General features: G+C 46.2%; 1 protein-coding gene across 2 annotated transcripts in view; it reads left to right on the forward strand.

The window, feature by feature from the left end:
• The window catches only part of TMEM131 (transmembrane protein 131), a 194,646-nt gene that overhangs the window by 166,389 nt on the left and 12,935 nt on the right, over positions 1-15,322 (forward strand). For both annotated transcript variants that reach the window (XM_059659035.1, XM_059659036.1), the window contains 4 exons: positions 4,287-4,456; positions 7,607-7,734; positions 10,522-10,646; positions 10,841-10,990. In XM_059659035.1, coding sequence (XP_059515018.1) covers positions 4,287-4,456; positions 7,607-7,734; positions 10,522-10,646; positions 10,841-10,990 — 573 coding nt within the window. The remainder of the gene's footprint in view (positions 1-4,286; positions 4,457-7,606; positions 7,735-10,521; positions 10,647-10,840; positions 10,991-15,322) is intronic.

Here is a 15,322-nt window from a genome sequence, read left to right on the forward strand (position 1 = left end):
TATTACAAAGGGTATTACATATGTATCCATTTTATCCCCCCGCCCTAGACAGTCCCCTAGCCTCCCCTATCCCCCAGTGTCTTATGTCCATTGGTTATGCTTATATGCATGCATACAAGTCCTTTAGTTGATCTCTTACCCCCCTACCTCCTGCCCCCCAACCCTCCCCGGCCTTCCCACTGCAGTTTGACAATCTGTTTGAGGCAGCTCTGCCTCTGTATCTATTATTGTTCAAAAGTTTATAATGGTCTCTATTGTCCATGAATGAGTGAGATCATGTGGTACATAATTTTAAAATTAAAGACTTTTTTAATTTTCACAGTGGTCATAGAGCTGATCTAAAAGATACTTCCTAATGAAGCATTACATTGGTGATTCCACAAGGACACAATGATCACAAGCTACATATCAGGGAATGGCAGGTGAGAATAGGAGATCAAAGGCTGGGGCTTCAGAAGGCACCCCAGGTTAGCTTTTCCAACTAGCCATATGAATGGATGAAAATGGCCAACCTGTTTGGGCGGGGGTGCACCAGGCCTCTTCTTAACCTCCTGGAATCAGGACATGAAGACAAGATCCAGAGAGCTTGTCACATAAGCACTGGGCAACCACATGTCAGAAATTGTCCTAGCTGATTAGAATAGGCATGTCTTTAGCAGGCTTAATCTTTTCATTTGCTGTGGTAAATGGACTTAAAACCAAATAATTGTTGGTGATCAGAATTTCACCTGTCAAATGAGTATCCTCTCTTCCTTTCCCCCCGCCCCCCTCCAATTTAGGCAAGCAAATTACTGGTATATATTTCTAAAAGCACCAATAGCCTAGGATTCATAGATTATATAAAGAAAATAATAGTGGTAGCTGTGTTAAAAAGAAGAGTGTATGTTCATAGATTATGGAAAGCAGCACGTTTTCTGAAGCAGGACAAAGCCATAAAAACAATATAATGCACACATCCTTTGAACCTGTGAGCTCATATCTGGAAATTTTATATCAGGAAATAATCTTACATACATTATACTTTATAATAGTGGAAAGTGGAAACTGCTTATATGTTAAGAACAGGGGGTTTGTGATTACAATAAATTAACTTAGGGCAGCGTCATACAAAATAATTATACCTAGAGTCTGTCTGTGATACAGGAATTTGACAGATCATTGTCCGCTTCCATAGCTAGTTTCCTGTTTCCTTGCTGATGAAGTGGGGTCTGGCAGTGGTGAACATTTGTAAATCTCCCATTTTTCTCAGACAGGATGCTAGAATGAGAAATCCAGTCCTTGGCACATTGAGAAGAAAGCTGGAATAGAACTTGGGAGGATGGCTTTTAGGCCAGATGGGCCTCTTCTTTGCATGAGAAAAAGTGTGGTTAGCTTTTTAGAGTAAACAGCACTTCATGGATCTAAAGAATGAGCACACTTGACAAGCATTAGTCTGCCTGAGGATGTGCCACAGCTTGGTCACGGTGCGCTTTTGGGGACTCTGCTTTTAAATGTAAATGAGACATATACCTTTTTATTTTATTTGTTATTTTATTAATTAAAGCAAGCCCCCAGGGTGGTTACTGGAATAAAGGGAAAAGAAAAGTGTCAAGGTCAGATCTCTAGGGGACAGCAGCACCGATGGAGCGTCGGAAGAATCACTGTGCCAGGGGCGGGCACGAGGCTGGACAGAGGGCGGGAGGAGCGTTCCTGTGGACTGAGGAGTGCTAGAGTCGTTGGCATTGACAGTTAAGGGGTCATTGCTCACCTTTTCAAAATAGCATTATTAAGGTGCTGGGGCAGAAGGCCAAGTGCAGCAGGTTAAAAAAGATGAATTTGTAGGTAAAAAGTATAAACTACTCTTTCATGAAATAATTTTGTGCCCAAGTTTTCAACTTAACTAGTGATTTATTAAGTATTTTCTTCTTTTGTGTGCCCTGGCTTCAAGATTTGAGTGCAGTAAGAAAAAATATATATATCACTTTCAGCCCTTTCCTATTTATTAGGAGGTTTCAGGTTATTGTAAATACAGATTATTTCTACACGGAGCCTCTCACCCAGTGAACCTAGTCATGATAAAATGGTCTAACAGCAAGTGGGACATTCGTATCAGGGCTTGACCTTGGTCACATGGGGAAGACTAAAGGACTCAGTATCAACTACTGAACCTACAAAATCCAGAGTCCTGGGGCTTGAGGGCCAGGGCAGGACCGTGCCTTCCCTCTGCCCTGGCTGAGGGGCGCTCCAGCTGTTCCGGGTGGGCCAAGGCTGGTACGGTTAAACCAGCTGGCCAGTCCTTTCAAGACTTAATGCCCCAGTTAATGGTTTCAGTCGCACCTCCAGAATCAGTGGCAAAGTAGAGGACCAAGTGGCGTTTCTAAAAGTCAGAGCCTTACTGCTTTCCTAGACCAGGCCCAGCCCTTTTTCTGTAAAGGGCCCGATGGTACTTAGTTGAGGTTTGATGTGCCACAGACTGTGTCTGTCACATATGCTTCTTTGTTTTGTTTTGTTTTTTAAACCCTTAAGAATATAAAAATTATTCTCTGCTCAAAAGGCCTAGAGATCAGGCTACCTGTTCTACAGGCCAAAGTCTGAGTCTCAGGCGCCTGTTAACAGTGGCCATAAAATAGCCTTTAAAGATGCTGTATTAAGTCACCATTGTCAAAAGGGTATATTTAGCAGTGATGAGTACAGAATGGGTTAGCCCAGGGGTGGGCAAACTTTTTGACTCGAGGGCCACAATGGGTTCTTAAACTGGACCGGAGGGCCAGAACAAAAGCATGGATGGAGTGTTTGTGTGAACTAATATAAATTCAAAGTAAACATCATTACATAAAAGGGTACGGTCTTTTTTTTTTTTTAGTTTTATTCATTTCAAATGCCCAGATCCGGCCTGCGGGCCATAGTTTGCCCACGGCTGGGTTAGCCTGTGGCTCGGGCTCCTATGGCTTTCCCCAGCCTGCCCGTCTGCCCAGGTGGTCCTGCCTGCAGCACAGTCCAAGCTGCGGGAACCGGGATTTCTCTCCACGGTCGATTCAGGCAGGAACGAAGCTCCCGGAGGACAGGAGTGTGCTGCTGGTACTCACCGCTGCGTCCCAGGACGCGGCACAGTGCCTGGGAGACAGTGGGCACTCTGTTATGTGTGATGGGTTGATTTCTTATTTGTCTTGGGAACACCACATCTTTTCAAATATGGGCTTTCTGTAGGTGTGTTGTATGCTCTCCATGTGTGACATCATGAGCTATCTGTGTGCCAGGCACTGTTCTAAGGGCCTCACATGATTCTTCAGTACAACCCCAGGAGGGCCTGCCTCCCCAGCTTACAGATGAGAGGTCAACATCGCGCGCTGGGTACGGAAGAGCCAGGATTTGGACCCAACTAGCATGCCTCTGCGCTGTGGCTCTTGGCACCCCTCACCTAACACATGGGCTGCTCATCCTGTCACCATAGACTTTCATCTCCAGATGGATTTAAAATGATCTCTGGTGTTTACTTCTGTGACTTTTCAAAGCTGTATCGGCCTCTGTGATCTAAAAAAGTATTCCAAGATAGACAGACAGAATTGTCAGAACTACCGAGTTTACCAAAACTCATTGAACTATACACTTAAAATGGGTACATCCTATTGTACAAAAATTAGGCCCTAAAGTTGATTTTTAAAATATTCTAATCTACAAGCCAAACATGATTTGGAAAGCTTTAATTACCAATCCTATATAATAAAAGGCTAATATGCACATTGTCCCCTCAACCGGGAGTTCAACCAGGGGGCAGGGCTGGCTGGCAGGGCCAGCTGGCCGGCTGGCCGGCCAACCTGCCAACCTCCCACAGCCCCTCCCCCCGGCCAGCCCAGCCCTATTGGCCCCGACCGGGCAGGCTGGACTCCACTCATGCACAAATTCGTGCACCAGGCCTCCAGTAAATAATAATTCTCTAAGGAATGAAGTAGAGAAAGAAGCTTTATTCATAAGAAACAGTCCAGCCTCTTTAAAAAAGTTTTAATGGCTTAATATTCTAAGCTGTTTAAAAATAAAGAGTTTGGCCCTAGCAGGTTTGGCTCAGCGGATAGAGCATTGGCCTGTGGACTGAAGGGTCCTGGGTTCGATTCCAGTCAGGGGCACATGCCTGGGTTGTGGGCTCGATCCCCAGTGGGGCCGGGGGGGGTGCAGGAGGCAACCAATCAATGATTCTCTCATCATTGATGTTTCTATCTCTCTCTCCCTCTCCCTTCCTCTCTGAAATAATAAAAATATACTTTTTTAAAAAAATGAAGAGTTTGAAATTTTACTTTGATTTTTATCCCCAGGGAAAGGAAAACCTCTTCAGCGCAAGGTTAAAGCACCGAAGAAGCAAGAGGAGAAGAAGGGAAAGGGAAAGCCTCAGGATGACGAGCTGAAAGACTCGCTGGCTGACGACGACAGCTCCTCCACCACCACGGAGACCTCCAACCCCGACACAGAGCCCCTCCTGAAGGAGGTGAGCAGGGCCGCAGCGCCTCAGCGTGGGTTCTCCGTGCAGGACCAGCGTGTTCCGTTAGTGTGCGCACGTGCTCCAGGATTAGCGCGCAGGTTCACAGGCATGTCTAAGCAGGAAGCAGTCACAGCTCTGGGACAAATTTCCTTTCCCCCGGGGAAGGACATGGGAAGCATGTTAACAAAGTAAAATAGTAAGAAGTTGGAAACACTGCTTAAAAGTTAGGGGCTATCTGGAATAACAACTACTCTGACTTGTGAAGTTTGTTTCAGGTTTTAAGTATCAGAAGAGAATGAGAAGGAATTGTACCATTTTAATTAGACTGACTTTTTCTGTAAGATCAGCCCTGGCACGGGCTTCAGCAAGCGCGCTGCCCACAGGTGGCAGTCACCCAGGATGGGGCTGAGCGAGCTCTGCACAATCAGTCCCTTGAGAGAGCTGCCTGTCTGCGGTCCTCAGTCCCCAGCATCAGGAGCAGCACTGCGAGTGCCCGGTCCTAGTGGCGCCCGAAAACGTGCGGGGGGGGGGGGGGGGGTGCCTGTTGTGACGTGTCTGAGGGTCTCAGGTACAAGCTGTACACAGAAAAGGTAAAGCGGAATTCTATTTTGGCATGCTTATTTTTAGATAGCTATATTTCAAAAGTAAAACATGCTAATATAGACATTATTATAGACCAGAAGTTTTTTGTGGGTGTTTTTGTTTGTTTGTTTTCAGTTTTAACCTAATGGCTACGGAACCACTTTTTTTTTTTTTTTAATATATTTTATTGATTTTTTACAGAGAGGAATGGAGAGAGATAGAGAGTTAGAAACATCGATGAGAGAGAAACATCGATCAGCTGCCTCCTGCACATCTCCTACTGGGGATGTGCCCGCAACCCAGGTACATGCCCTTGACCGGAATCGAACCCAGGACCCTTCAGTCCACAGGCCGACACTCTATCCACTGAGCCAAACCGGTTACGGCGGGAACCATTTCTTAAAAATATCCAGTAGTGTCATCTACATATATTAATTTTTAAATAACATTTATATGTAACTGTTTTTCTTAGCTGCCTTCCCCTTTGCACCCTCACATTGCACGGTGCTCTGTGCACCTCGGCAGAGTGGGTAGCGAGTGCTGGACTTTGTGCTTTATCTCCTAACACATGACTGCCGGGCGTAGAGCAGAACCCAGCAGTTTCAGTGACAGCGATGAGCACTCGGAAGGCACGTCAGCACACACTTTCTTCACAACTGGTCCCCCTTTCCAGCATTTCTCCTCAGTGACCCTTCCAGCTACCCCGACTCCCAGCATTCTCACTGCACTCACTGCCATAGTTCCTACCTCTCTGTTGTTCCCTGTCATTTGTGTCCGTACCGACACGGCCTCCATGCCTGTTCCCCTCTCCCGCTGCTCGGGTGTATCCCGCCCCACAGTCTCTTAGGGCTCCTGTGCTCTTCCTTCTTTGTGAATGACCCCTTTGCCGGCTGCATGTAATTTCTTCCCCACTAGATTACACACTCCTGTGTTGATTGCAACTGTATCCTACTCATTTATTCAACATTCTGTACTGAGTGCCTAAGCGCCAGGTGTTATGCTGGGAGCTTGGGAAACAGCTGGACAAAGACCAAGTTCTTGTCCTCAGAGAGCTGAGTCTCCATGTTCTTGACGAGTCAGGTGCTCAGGAAGTGCTTCCTGAAGAACGCAGAGGGTGTCCCGCCCTTTCTCTGGTTATTTCCTCTTGACAGTTAAACGGTTGACTTGGTGTGACTTTTAAAATCCAGGCTCCTGCCCTAACCGGTTTGGCTCAGTGGATAGAGTGTCGGCCTGTGGACTGAAGTGTCCCAGGTTCGATTCCGGTCAAGGGCATGTACCTTGGTTGCGGGCACATCCTGAGTAGGGGGTGTGCAGGGGGCAGCTGATCGATGTTTCTCTCTCATCGATGTTTCTAACTCTCTATCCCTCTCCCTTCCTCTCTGTAAAACAATCAATAAAATATATTTTAAAAATAAATAAATAAAAATAAAATCCAGGCTTCCTTAATAAGCACACACTGTGAGGCTGGACCCTGTGGGGTTGACTGTCACTCCCCATGTCCTTGTACCTCTCCACCCACAGCTGTTCCCTTTTGCTGCATGTCTCTCTCCTGTCTGTCCCCTTGTTAGTCTCAGTGCATCTCAAACTATCTTTGATGAAGAACCAGATTTTTAAAAATTGTGTATCTGTCATATACATTGTCCTGCTATACCTGTGTTATGCACTCAGTCCATGTGCCACTCCCCAGGCAAATTCAGCAGCACCTGAGCAGACACATGCCATGTCCAGGAGACAAGACCCCCGGTTGGTGCTTGGACACCACCAGTGTCAGGTTACTGTAAAAAAGTGTGAGTGGCTTCTGGACGTACCTGGTCACAGACCCGAAACAGCAGTTGCTGGGCCAGTCAAGTAGCACAGCTGTAGGGTGCAGTGTAGCATGGCCTTTTCAGTCTGGGCTCCACACGCAAGCGAGGGAAGCAGCTCTTCTGTGCTACAGTCGTGGCCGGTGAGCATTTCCATTGTATCTCCCTCCTGCTGGACCTCCCAGTCCTCAGGGGAAGGGCCTCGGCCAAGCCCTTGCCTGGCACCAAGCGGTGACCAGTAAATGCTGAGTAAGTGAAGGAGTGAGCCCTCCCGTTTATGGTGAGTAGCAGTTAAATTAACTCATGACTCTATGGACAGTCACAGTGTCACTGTGAACACTCAGTGAATAGGCGTGAACACTTGTGTTCTTGGCTCAGCATTGAGCACATTGCCAGAGTGTTTATATTATAGTCCCAGCTGAACTTTTCTTGTAAATAAAGGCAAGGTTTTGCTCCCTAAGTCTGAAAAGTAAGATGCTGTCAATTTTCTGCTGCCAGTACCACCACACACCTCTGTCAGGATGTGGGTATAAATTAAAATCACACTCTTTATAACTCAGGCTCACAACAATACGTTTATAAAAGGTCAAAGGCTGGAAAACTGACAGAACCACATGCTTAAAATAGATTTGAAGAAAGGAGTTTATTGTTTTTATACATATGACATATACATCTGCTGCATCTTCAGTTTTGTATCCCTACCTTCAAATAAGACTGTATCAGTTATTTTTATTAGTCCTTCTCAGCAATTAAGTGTACCTTTTTTTTACAGGATACAGAAAAGCAAAAGGGAAAACAAGCCATGCCCGAGAAACATGAAAATGAAATGTCTCAAGTGAAACAAAAAAGCAAAAAACTTTTGAATGTTAAAAAGGAAATCCCAGCAGATGTGAAAACCAGGTGAGAAAAAGAAATGAGTGCAGAGAAATAAAGAGTAAGAGAAGTTACTGGTAAAACTAGGTAACGTGTTTGCTTGCTTGGTCTTTGGGGGTGCTTGCAACAAAAGCCCTGTGCTGTATCGCATTCCTCTCGCTTTTCTCTGATGCCTGATGGGCACCATTAGGAATGGCCCCGTGCTTCTGATGTCAGAAACATAGAGTCTGTTTTACATACTCACACCTGTAAACCTACTTTTGCCCCACCCTATATACACATTTTTTAAAAAGAGATATTAAAAGGCATATACTGTCACTTCCTTTTGGAATCTTTATCTGATTGGAAATAAATTTTTTATTAGGCAAAAAGTTGATCGTCTGATATTAATTAAGCCTGTAGTTTTAGCTCACATTGGCTTTATTAAAAATTAGTCTTTAAATATGATCAGCATTACAGGAATAGTGTATCATCCCTGGGCCCGAACACCCAAACCCTTAAATGCTGGAGCGTTTGTTTTCCTCTCAGTCGGTCGTGATGAAGCCGGAGGGATGTCGGCCTCTGCCTGCAGCCCCTCCTGCCAGACCCCAGGAGTCGACGTCACAAAAATCGAGGAGGTGGAGCATTGGGGGCGTGGCAGAGCTCGGGCCCAGGCATTCTTCAGCTTCACGCCTGCAGAAGCGGCCTGTGGCCCTGACAGTCCGCGGTGCCAGGGAGGAATTGGCTTCTAGAGAACCAGGGAGGCCCAGGGAACCCTGATTTAAGGCACAGCTGTTGGTCCTTGTGTTTGCCAGTTGTTTCTCAGCGCTTTACACTTAGGGAGCAAATGTAATAACCTAGCTTAGTACAGTGCTTACTAGAATAACTGTGCTCTCATGATCTGCTCAAATAGCACACCCCCCTCAGGGCCTTAGGCGCCTCATGGCACACGCTAGCCTCCAGGTCTGTAGGCACAGGGAGCCCTACCCTAGCTTCCTGCCTCCCTGCATGGGGATGACCGGGGATTACGTGAGTCAAAATAAAGTCTGGCGTCTGAAATAGCTTTCTGGTTTTTCCTTTTAGAAAAAATCCCTTAAGTTGGGTCTCACCCATTTATTCAGAAGCTTTAAAAAAGGTTTCTTAATGAAGATCATTTGGCTTCATTTGGAAAAGTATGATTCAGCAAAAAGAAATTAGTTGTCTGGCACCTTTTTTCTTAAAAACCAATTTTACAGTGGCACAGAGTCAAGCTTTGTATAAATGGACAGCCCTCATCCTCCACATTTATAAACCACTTACTTAAAAATTTTAATTCACATGGGTGTCTATGTCATGGGAGCTTTTGGTATTTTAAAAGATGGAGTTTTTAAATAACCCTGGCAAAAGTGGAAGGAGGACGGAAGAGTTATAAAGCTGTAGCATTAATAGTCTTACCCATAAAGGGTGGATTTGTTCATGTCATTTTGTTATCCTTCCTAATTCTGTTTTGGGTTAACTAAGACTCACTGGATTTTTGCTTAGTCATTTTACTAATTCAAAATATAATACCTAATTCTGAGAGAAAATTTGTGAAATATAGAGAACAAAACAAGGTAAATAAAATGACCTTTGAGCTAGTACCTTATAACATTTTTGTAAATAGCCTTCATTAGAATGAAGGTTATGAGATGACACTTTATTCTGTCATCTGCTTACTTTGGAGAAGGAGTGTGCCGTTGAATCTGGAAGGTTGAACCATCCTGACCTTTGAGATCTGGTGCAGATTGGCTGCCTCTGGGAGGGAGCCTGGGGTGACAGCAGAAGGAAGGCCATATGGTGCATAAGGATTCTGGAGGTGGCCAGAGAGTCCTGAATGGTGGCACACCTCGAGGGGTTGCACTAAGTAGGAAATGCTATAGACATATCTATTGTAGCCTGTCTAGGTCAGATTTTCAATGAAAAGCAAGCTATGAGCTCAGCCTTGAACTGACAGCTCTGCAGCCATCGCCAGGAGCATGGTGGGGGTCTCTGATGATGCTTGGAAGAATTCTCATAAGGGGCCACTGGGCTCTGGGCTCTGGGCTCTGGCCAGCCTAGTCCCATTGCTCACGGGCTGGTTTATATGCACTATCTACCCAATCCATTTCTCCTAGAGATCGCTTCTTGCCCATTAGACTTGAAGGTTTTGTGTGTGTGTGTTTTTTTCCGTCAGGCTGTGGAAACTTAAAATAGTTCATCATGCCTCCCATTTCACCTTGGCAGACAGGAAGTTCAGGGATGATTAATTATCCTAGTTACAGGTGTTTATGATGTTAAGCTTACTTGCTAAACCTTTTAGAAAGCATATATACTCTAAGTAAAAATTGTATTTAAATGTTTGTCTAGGTTTACTCCTGAATTTCAAGAATAAAGACAGTTCATCTCTTCCCACTCACCCTAGGCAAATACAGCAATTCTACTCTGCAATAGGCTCTGCAGTTTTATAGATAGCCCAGGAGCTCAGCCTGGTTCGTTCCATAGTTTCTACTACAAATGTCTTCAAAGTTCTGAATAGCAGAACCTTGAATCTCTATATTCAGGAACCCCACTAGTACTATAGCTGCAGGGAGAGAGTCAACAGCCCCCAAATGGCAAGTTCCCCGCTAATGGCTTTATGCACATTACCTGCGGCAGGTGCTCTAAGAGGTGTCTGCAAGTGCTGAGCTCTCCTGCGCGGCCTCAGCCTCAGGATGGGGCAGATAATGCTTCAGGAGCCAGATTCATAAAACACGCATTGGAAGTGTAGAGTAGTCAGTGACTCCTCCGCTCCACAGCAAAGGGACAAACTTACTTTTTTCCTCTCTGCCTGTCTTTCAGTTGCTTAGAGCTACCATACCCTCCCCCATTGGAAAGTAAACAACGGAGGACCCTCCCAACCAAGATCCCTCTTTCAACTGCACTGACCAGCAGCTCCAAGTCTCGGAATTCCCAGAAACCAAAAGGTATTTCCCTGATGGTTCAGACAGACACTTCTATTAACAGTTGTTAGTTGTGAATTACCAGTGATCCATGACTAGTTAGTAATCATGTGAAAGGCTGTGGTTGTGTTCTCTCCTCATTAGAAGGGTCATTGAAGTAGACCTGAAAGAAAGGAGTTACCGTTCATTAACAACTTTCTTTTCTCCTTTCTGTGCAGGTACAAATAAATTAGTGGATAACAGACCATCTGCCCTAGCGAAATTCCTCCCAAACAGTCAAGAGCTAGGCAACACCAGTAGCTCAGAGGGTGAAAAAGACTCTCCCCCACCAGAGTGGGACTCTGTGCCAGTCCACAAGCCTGGCAGCTGTAAGTATGGGCACTTGGGAATCACTGTGGGCTTGACTACTCAGCAGGAACATGCTGCTTTTTTTTTTTTTATTCTCACCCAAGTATATGTTCTTAATGATTTTAGAGGAAGAGGAGGGGAAAGAGAAAGAGAGAAACACCTATCAATAGCTTCCCATATGTAGGAAATGGGCCTCTGTGATCCATCTCCAGCATGGTCGGCTTTTGATGGAAACAGTTGCTGAATTTCCTCAGGGCAAACAGAATGTAGGGAGGAGGGAAGAAGATGTAAGAGCAAGGAACGGGGACGTGGGCCAGCATCATGGTGGAAACCCCCGAGTGTCTGCCTCAGCTAGACGGGGAGGTGGAGGCAACTAGAAAAGACCTCAGCCCAATTTTTTAAATGGCCCAATGGGAGAAAATAAGACCTAGGAGATGGATAAGGAAACAGGTGACCCCATAGTACTCAGCCAATGAGGAACTGGAGGAGGGACTGAATAAACAGGCTGTGTGCCTGTACAAACGGACACCCTCGAAAATGTATTAAAAGTCTTGTTTTCGCCATACTTCTGTTTTCACCATATTTCTCACACATATACGCCCCAACTGGGGATCAAACCCACAACCTTTTGGTGCATGGGACGACACTTCAACCAACTGAGCCACCCGGCCAGGGCGGAACATTACTTTGAAAGGAGACCCAGTGTTTGGTTTCCTGGAGCCGGCTTCTACCAACCAGCAAAAGCCCGTTGTTAAATGGTCTGCCAGTTGTTATATTGTTGTAGGTTAATTGGTCATGGTGAGAGTATTCCCAGAGACAATGCATTCTCGTGGTGTCACGAGAAAAGAATTTCAAGGGGCACATGCGTGGTAGAAGTTTAAGTGTAGTGGCAAGATTTATTGGGGTGAAAAGAAATAATATGCCCTTGGAAATGTAGAGTGTGGGCAGGCTCAACAGCAGCTGCCCCTAGGGCCTTCCTAATTCTCCATATGTTTTCTAGGTTTCAGGAACAAGCGGGCTGTCTTTCAAACCATCCAACTCAATCTGTTTCCTAGTGTTTTTCCAGGGCTATACTGGGCTCTCCCCTGTCCAATCCCTTTCCTGGACCTTCTGGGGTTGCATGCCCTTATCCTATCCTTTTCCCAGGCTAGATTCCTCCCCATTTATAGTCATTATTTTGGCTTCTACTGCGCACGTCTCATAGTTTTGCTTCGCGTCACCTGGCTACTGCACATGCCTCAGCAGAGGAATCTCCCCCTTACTGGTTCTCCCTTCCCCCAGTGTGGCCGTTGTTCCTGGGGAGACTGGAAAGCTAGTCTTGCTGCCTGGTTGGGAATTAAGTCCCTCTGGGGAGTCTGTGAGGCTGCAGCTTCTCCTTTCTTTGTTAATAACTACCTACTTTCTGTAATAAGAGTATGTGTGTAACCAGAGAAATAGCAGATGATTCAAGTCAGGTCTTTGTTTCCCAGAAGGTGGTGTCCAAAATGGGAAGACCTATTTGGATTGCGCAGTCATTCCAAACAACTGCTTCTTTATGAGAATATTAATTCCACATTTCTTTTTTTCTTTTCTAGAATATATTTTTACAATGTAAGACTTTTAATAATAATTATTATTATTATTGTTATTATTATTACTAAAGGCTCAGTACACGAAAATCGTGCACGGGGGTGGGTGGTCCCTCAGCCCAGCCTGCACCTTCTCCAATCCGGGACCACTGGCTCCTAACCACTCGCCTGCCTGCCTGCCTGATCGCCCCTAACCACCTCTCCCTGCCAGCCTGATCGCCCCTAACTGCTCCCCTGCCAGCCTGCTCGCCCCTGACTGCTCCCCTGCTGGCCTGATCACCCCAAACCACCTCTGCCTCAGCCCCCACACCTGGGATGAGGTTTCCCTCAGGACTCAGGCTTCCCTTCTCTGGCTGGCCACAGGGCACCCGGGACCCGGGCTTCCCTCCCTCTGGCTGGCCGCAGGCGCCCGGGACCAAAGGCAGCTTCGCCCAGGCCCGGCTTTGTCAGGAAGGATGTCTGAAAGGTAGTCTGGAAGATGTCTGTTCTAATTAGCATATTGCCCTTTTATTAGTATAGATCACTATTACTACTAGAGGCCCAGTGCATGGATTTGTGCACCGATGGGGTCCCTCGGTTTGGCCTGCAGGGATCAGTGGACCTCCGTGCCACCACAGCCTGGCCTTACCCGCCAGCGCGGCAGGCGGCCGGGGAGGAGCTGGAGCCCAGGCTGGGCACCGCACTGCTTCCGCTCATCCCGCCCCACTGCACCTGCTGCTACAGCTGCGTTCACCAGCCGTGAGCCTGGCGTCTGGTGCCCATCTGTCAACTGAGTGGCACTCCCACTGTGGGAGCACACTGACCACCAGGGGGCAGCTCCTACATTGAGTGTCTGACCCCTGGTGGTCAGTGTGTGTCATAGCTGTCATCCGGTGGCTTAGGCTTTTATATATATAGATTTTAGGGAGAGGGGAAGGGAGAGAGAAACATTGATGTGAGAGTAAAACATCAATCAGCTGCCTCTGCCACAACCCCCAACTGAGCCACATCAAACAGGGCAATTCCACATTTCTTTACCTGTCTTGTTTCTCATACAGTTATAGTGTAATCATTTTCTAAAAATTCAGTTTACTCTCTACTTTACTCACATCTTTTGTATAAACAACCTACTTTGAAAATTTCATTATTTTCCTCACTAGCTTTTTTACCTTGTTCTCAGATTTCCCCTGCATTCCGTCATGACAGCAGCATAGTCTACTAAAATAAGGTAGAGGTCCTTGCCTGAAATGCAGTCTAACTTCATCTCTCAAACGTCTCCCATCTCGAACAGTTCAGTTCTCAACCAAGTTGTTCACAAAAACTATGTCTTCATTGTCAAACCAAACTTCAGTTTTCCTAGACCTGACAACCCTTTATAACAAAAAGCATCTCTCGGGCAACAAAGAAAGGAGAGAGTGCTTTTGTAACACAATTTTAAAATAAAAAGACCATCAAGAGTGCTGATGTTGCTAAGGGCAGGAAAGAAACAATGGTCACAGGCAATTGAAGAGTTAGGAAAAAAGAAAAGCAGTTAGCCAGTGACAGCATTTTGGAGGCAGTGATATCTGAACATGCGAAGATGCCGCATACTGACCTAAAAGACACCCTTGGAACATGGCTAGTAAGGGGGTGGTTTGATAAATTTTAGAAAAGAAGTGTTTACTTATAGATTAAACAGTACATTAGACAAGTACTGTATATAAGAAAGGCTAAAACGGAATCATTGGTCTGGAACGGATTAATTCAATTTACATTATTTCTAATGAGAGGAAAGGATTATGTTTTTGAACAGATCACTTCTCGAACAGCCTTCTGGGATGAATTAAGTTCGAGAACCCACATTCCACTATAGAAGATAACAGAGACAAGCATAGGCAGGGAACTGATGGTAGGATTTAGGATGAAGAGAGGGCCAATCTTAGGACTGACTTGTGTACACTCACCACAGAGTTAGAATAAACTCACTTCGGCTTGTTTGCACTAATGATAAAATCAAGGTTAAGCAAAAGATTGTTCAAGTGGAGGGGGAATGTAAATGCAGAGTGGGTGATTGAAGCCTCCGTAGTTTGGATAAGGGCTAAGGACTTGGGGTTGAGGTGAGGGGTACAGGTGTGGGCAGTTCACAAGGGGATAGGTCACTCCTAGTGATGTTGGAGGTCAGAAAATGTGTCGTGTAAGAGGTGGCGAGGAAAGGGTCAGAACGATTGTACAGATACTGAAGGACCTGCAGTGAAGAGGTGATAGCAGAGAGGCACACTGCTGTGGGGGCTCACAGGGAGAGCAGGAGGGTGGAGAGGTTTAAGCAGGGTTCATGCAGGAGGTGGCGTTGGAGATGGGCCCTGAGTGTGGGCGCCAGGTCAGCAAACAACACAGCACAAGAGGGAAAGGATTAGCCATGTGGTCAAGGGTGACAGTGGGTGAGGTGGACATAAGGACAGTGCTAAGGTGCCAGCACCATTGAGGCGGGTCAGGAAGAACTCTGCAACAGTCACAAAGTGGCTTCCAAGAGAAGCGTGCTTTGCTTGGTGGTGCCATAAGGGGGCCTTGACACAGCCAAGGCATGTGTAGCCTTATCTCAGCCCTGAGCCCTAGGGGTCTAGGGAGACGCCTCCTATGGAGGAGAGAATGACACGGAAGTAGAGCCTCCGTGAGAGCAGGCTTCAGTCTGGAAGTGAGGCCCTCACAGGAAATCAGAGCAGAGCACTCTCCTCACTGTACACAGGACTTGCATGGGGCACAAAAGGCCAGCCAGGAGGGCGAAAGGGGAAAGCGTCAAGCTGAGCAGAGCTGTTTTGGACAAAGATA

This window comes from Myotis daubentonii, chromosome 12, assembly GCF_963259705.1.
Source record: "Myotis daubentonii chromosome 12, mMyoDau2.1, whole genome shotgun sequence".
In the NCBI taxonomy this organism is placed as follows: Eukaryota; Metazoa; Chordata; class Mammalia; order Chiroptera; family Vespertilionidae; genus Myotis; species Myotis daubentonii.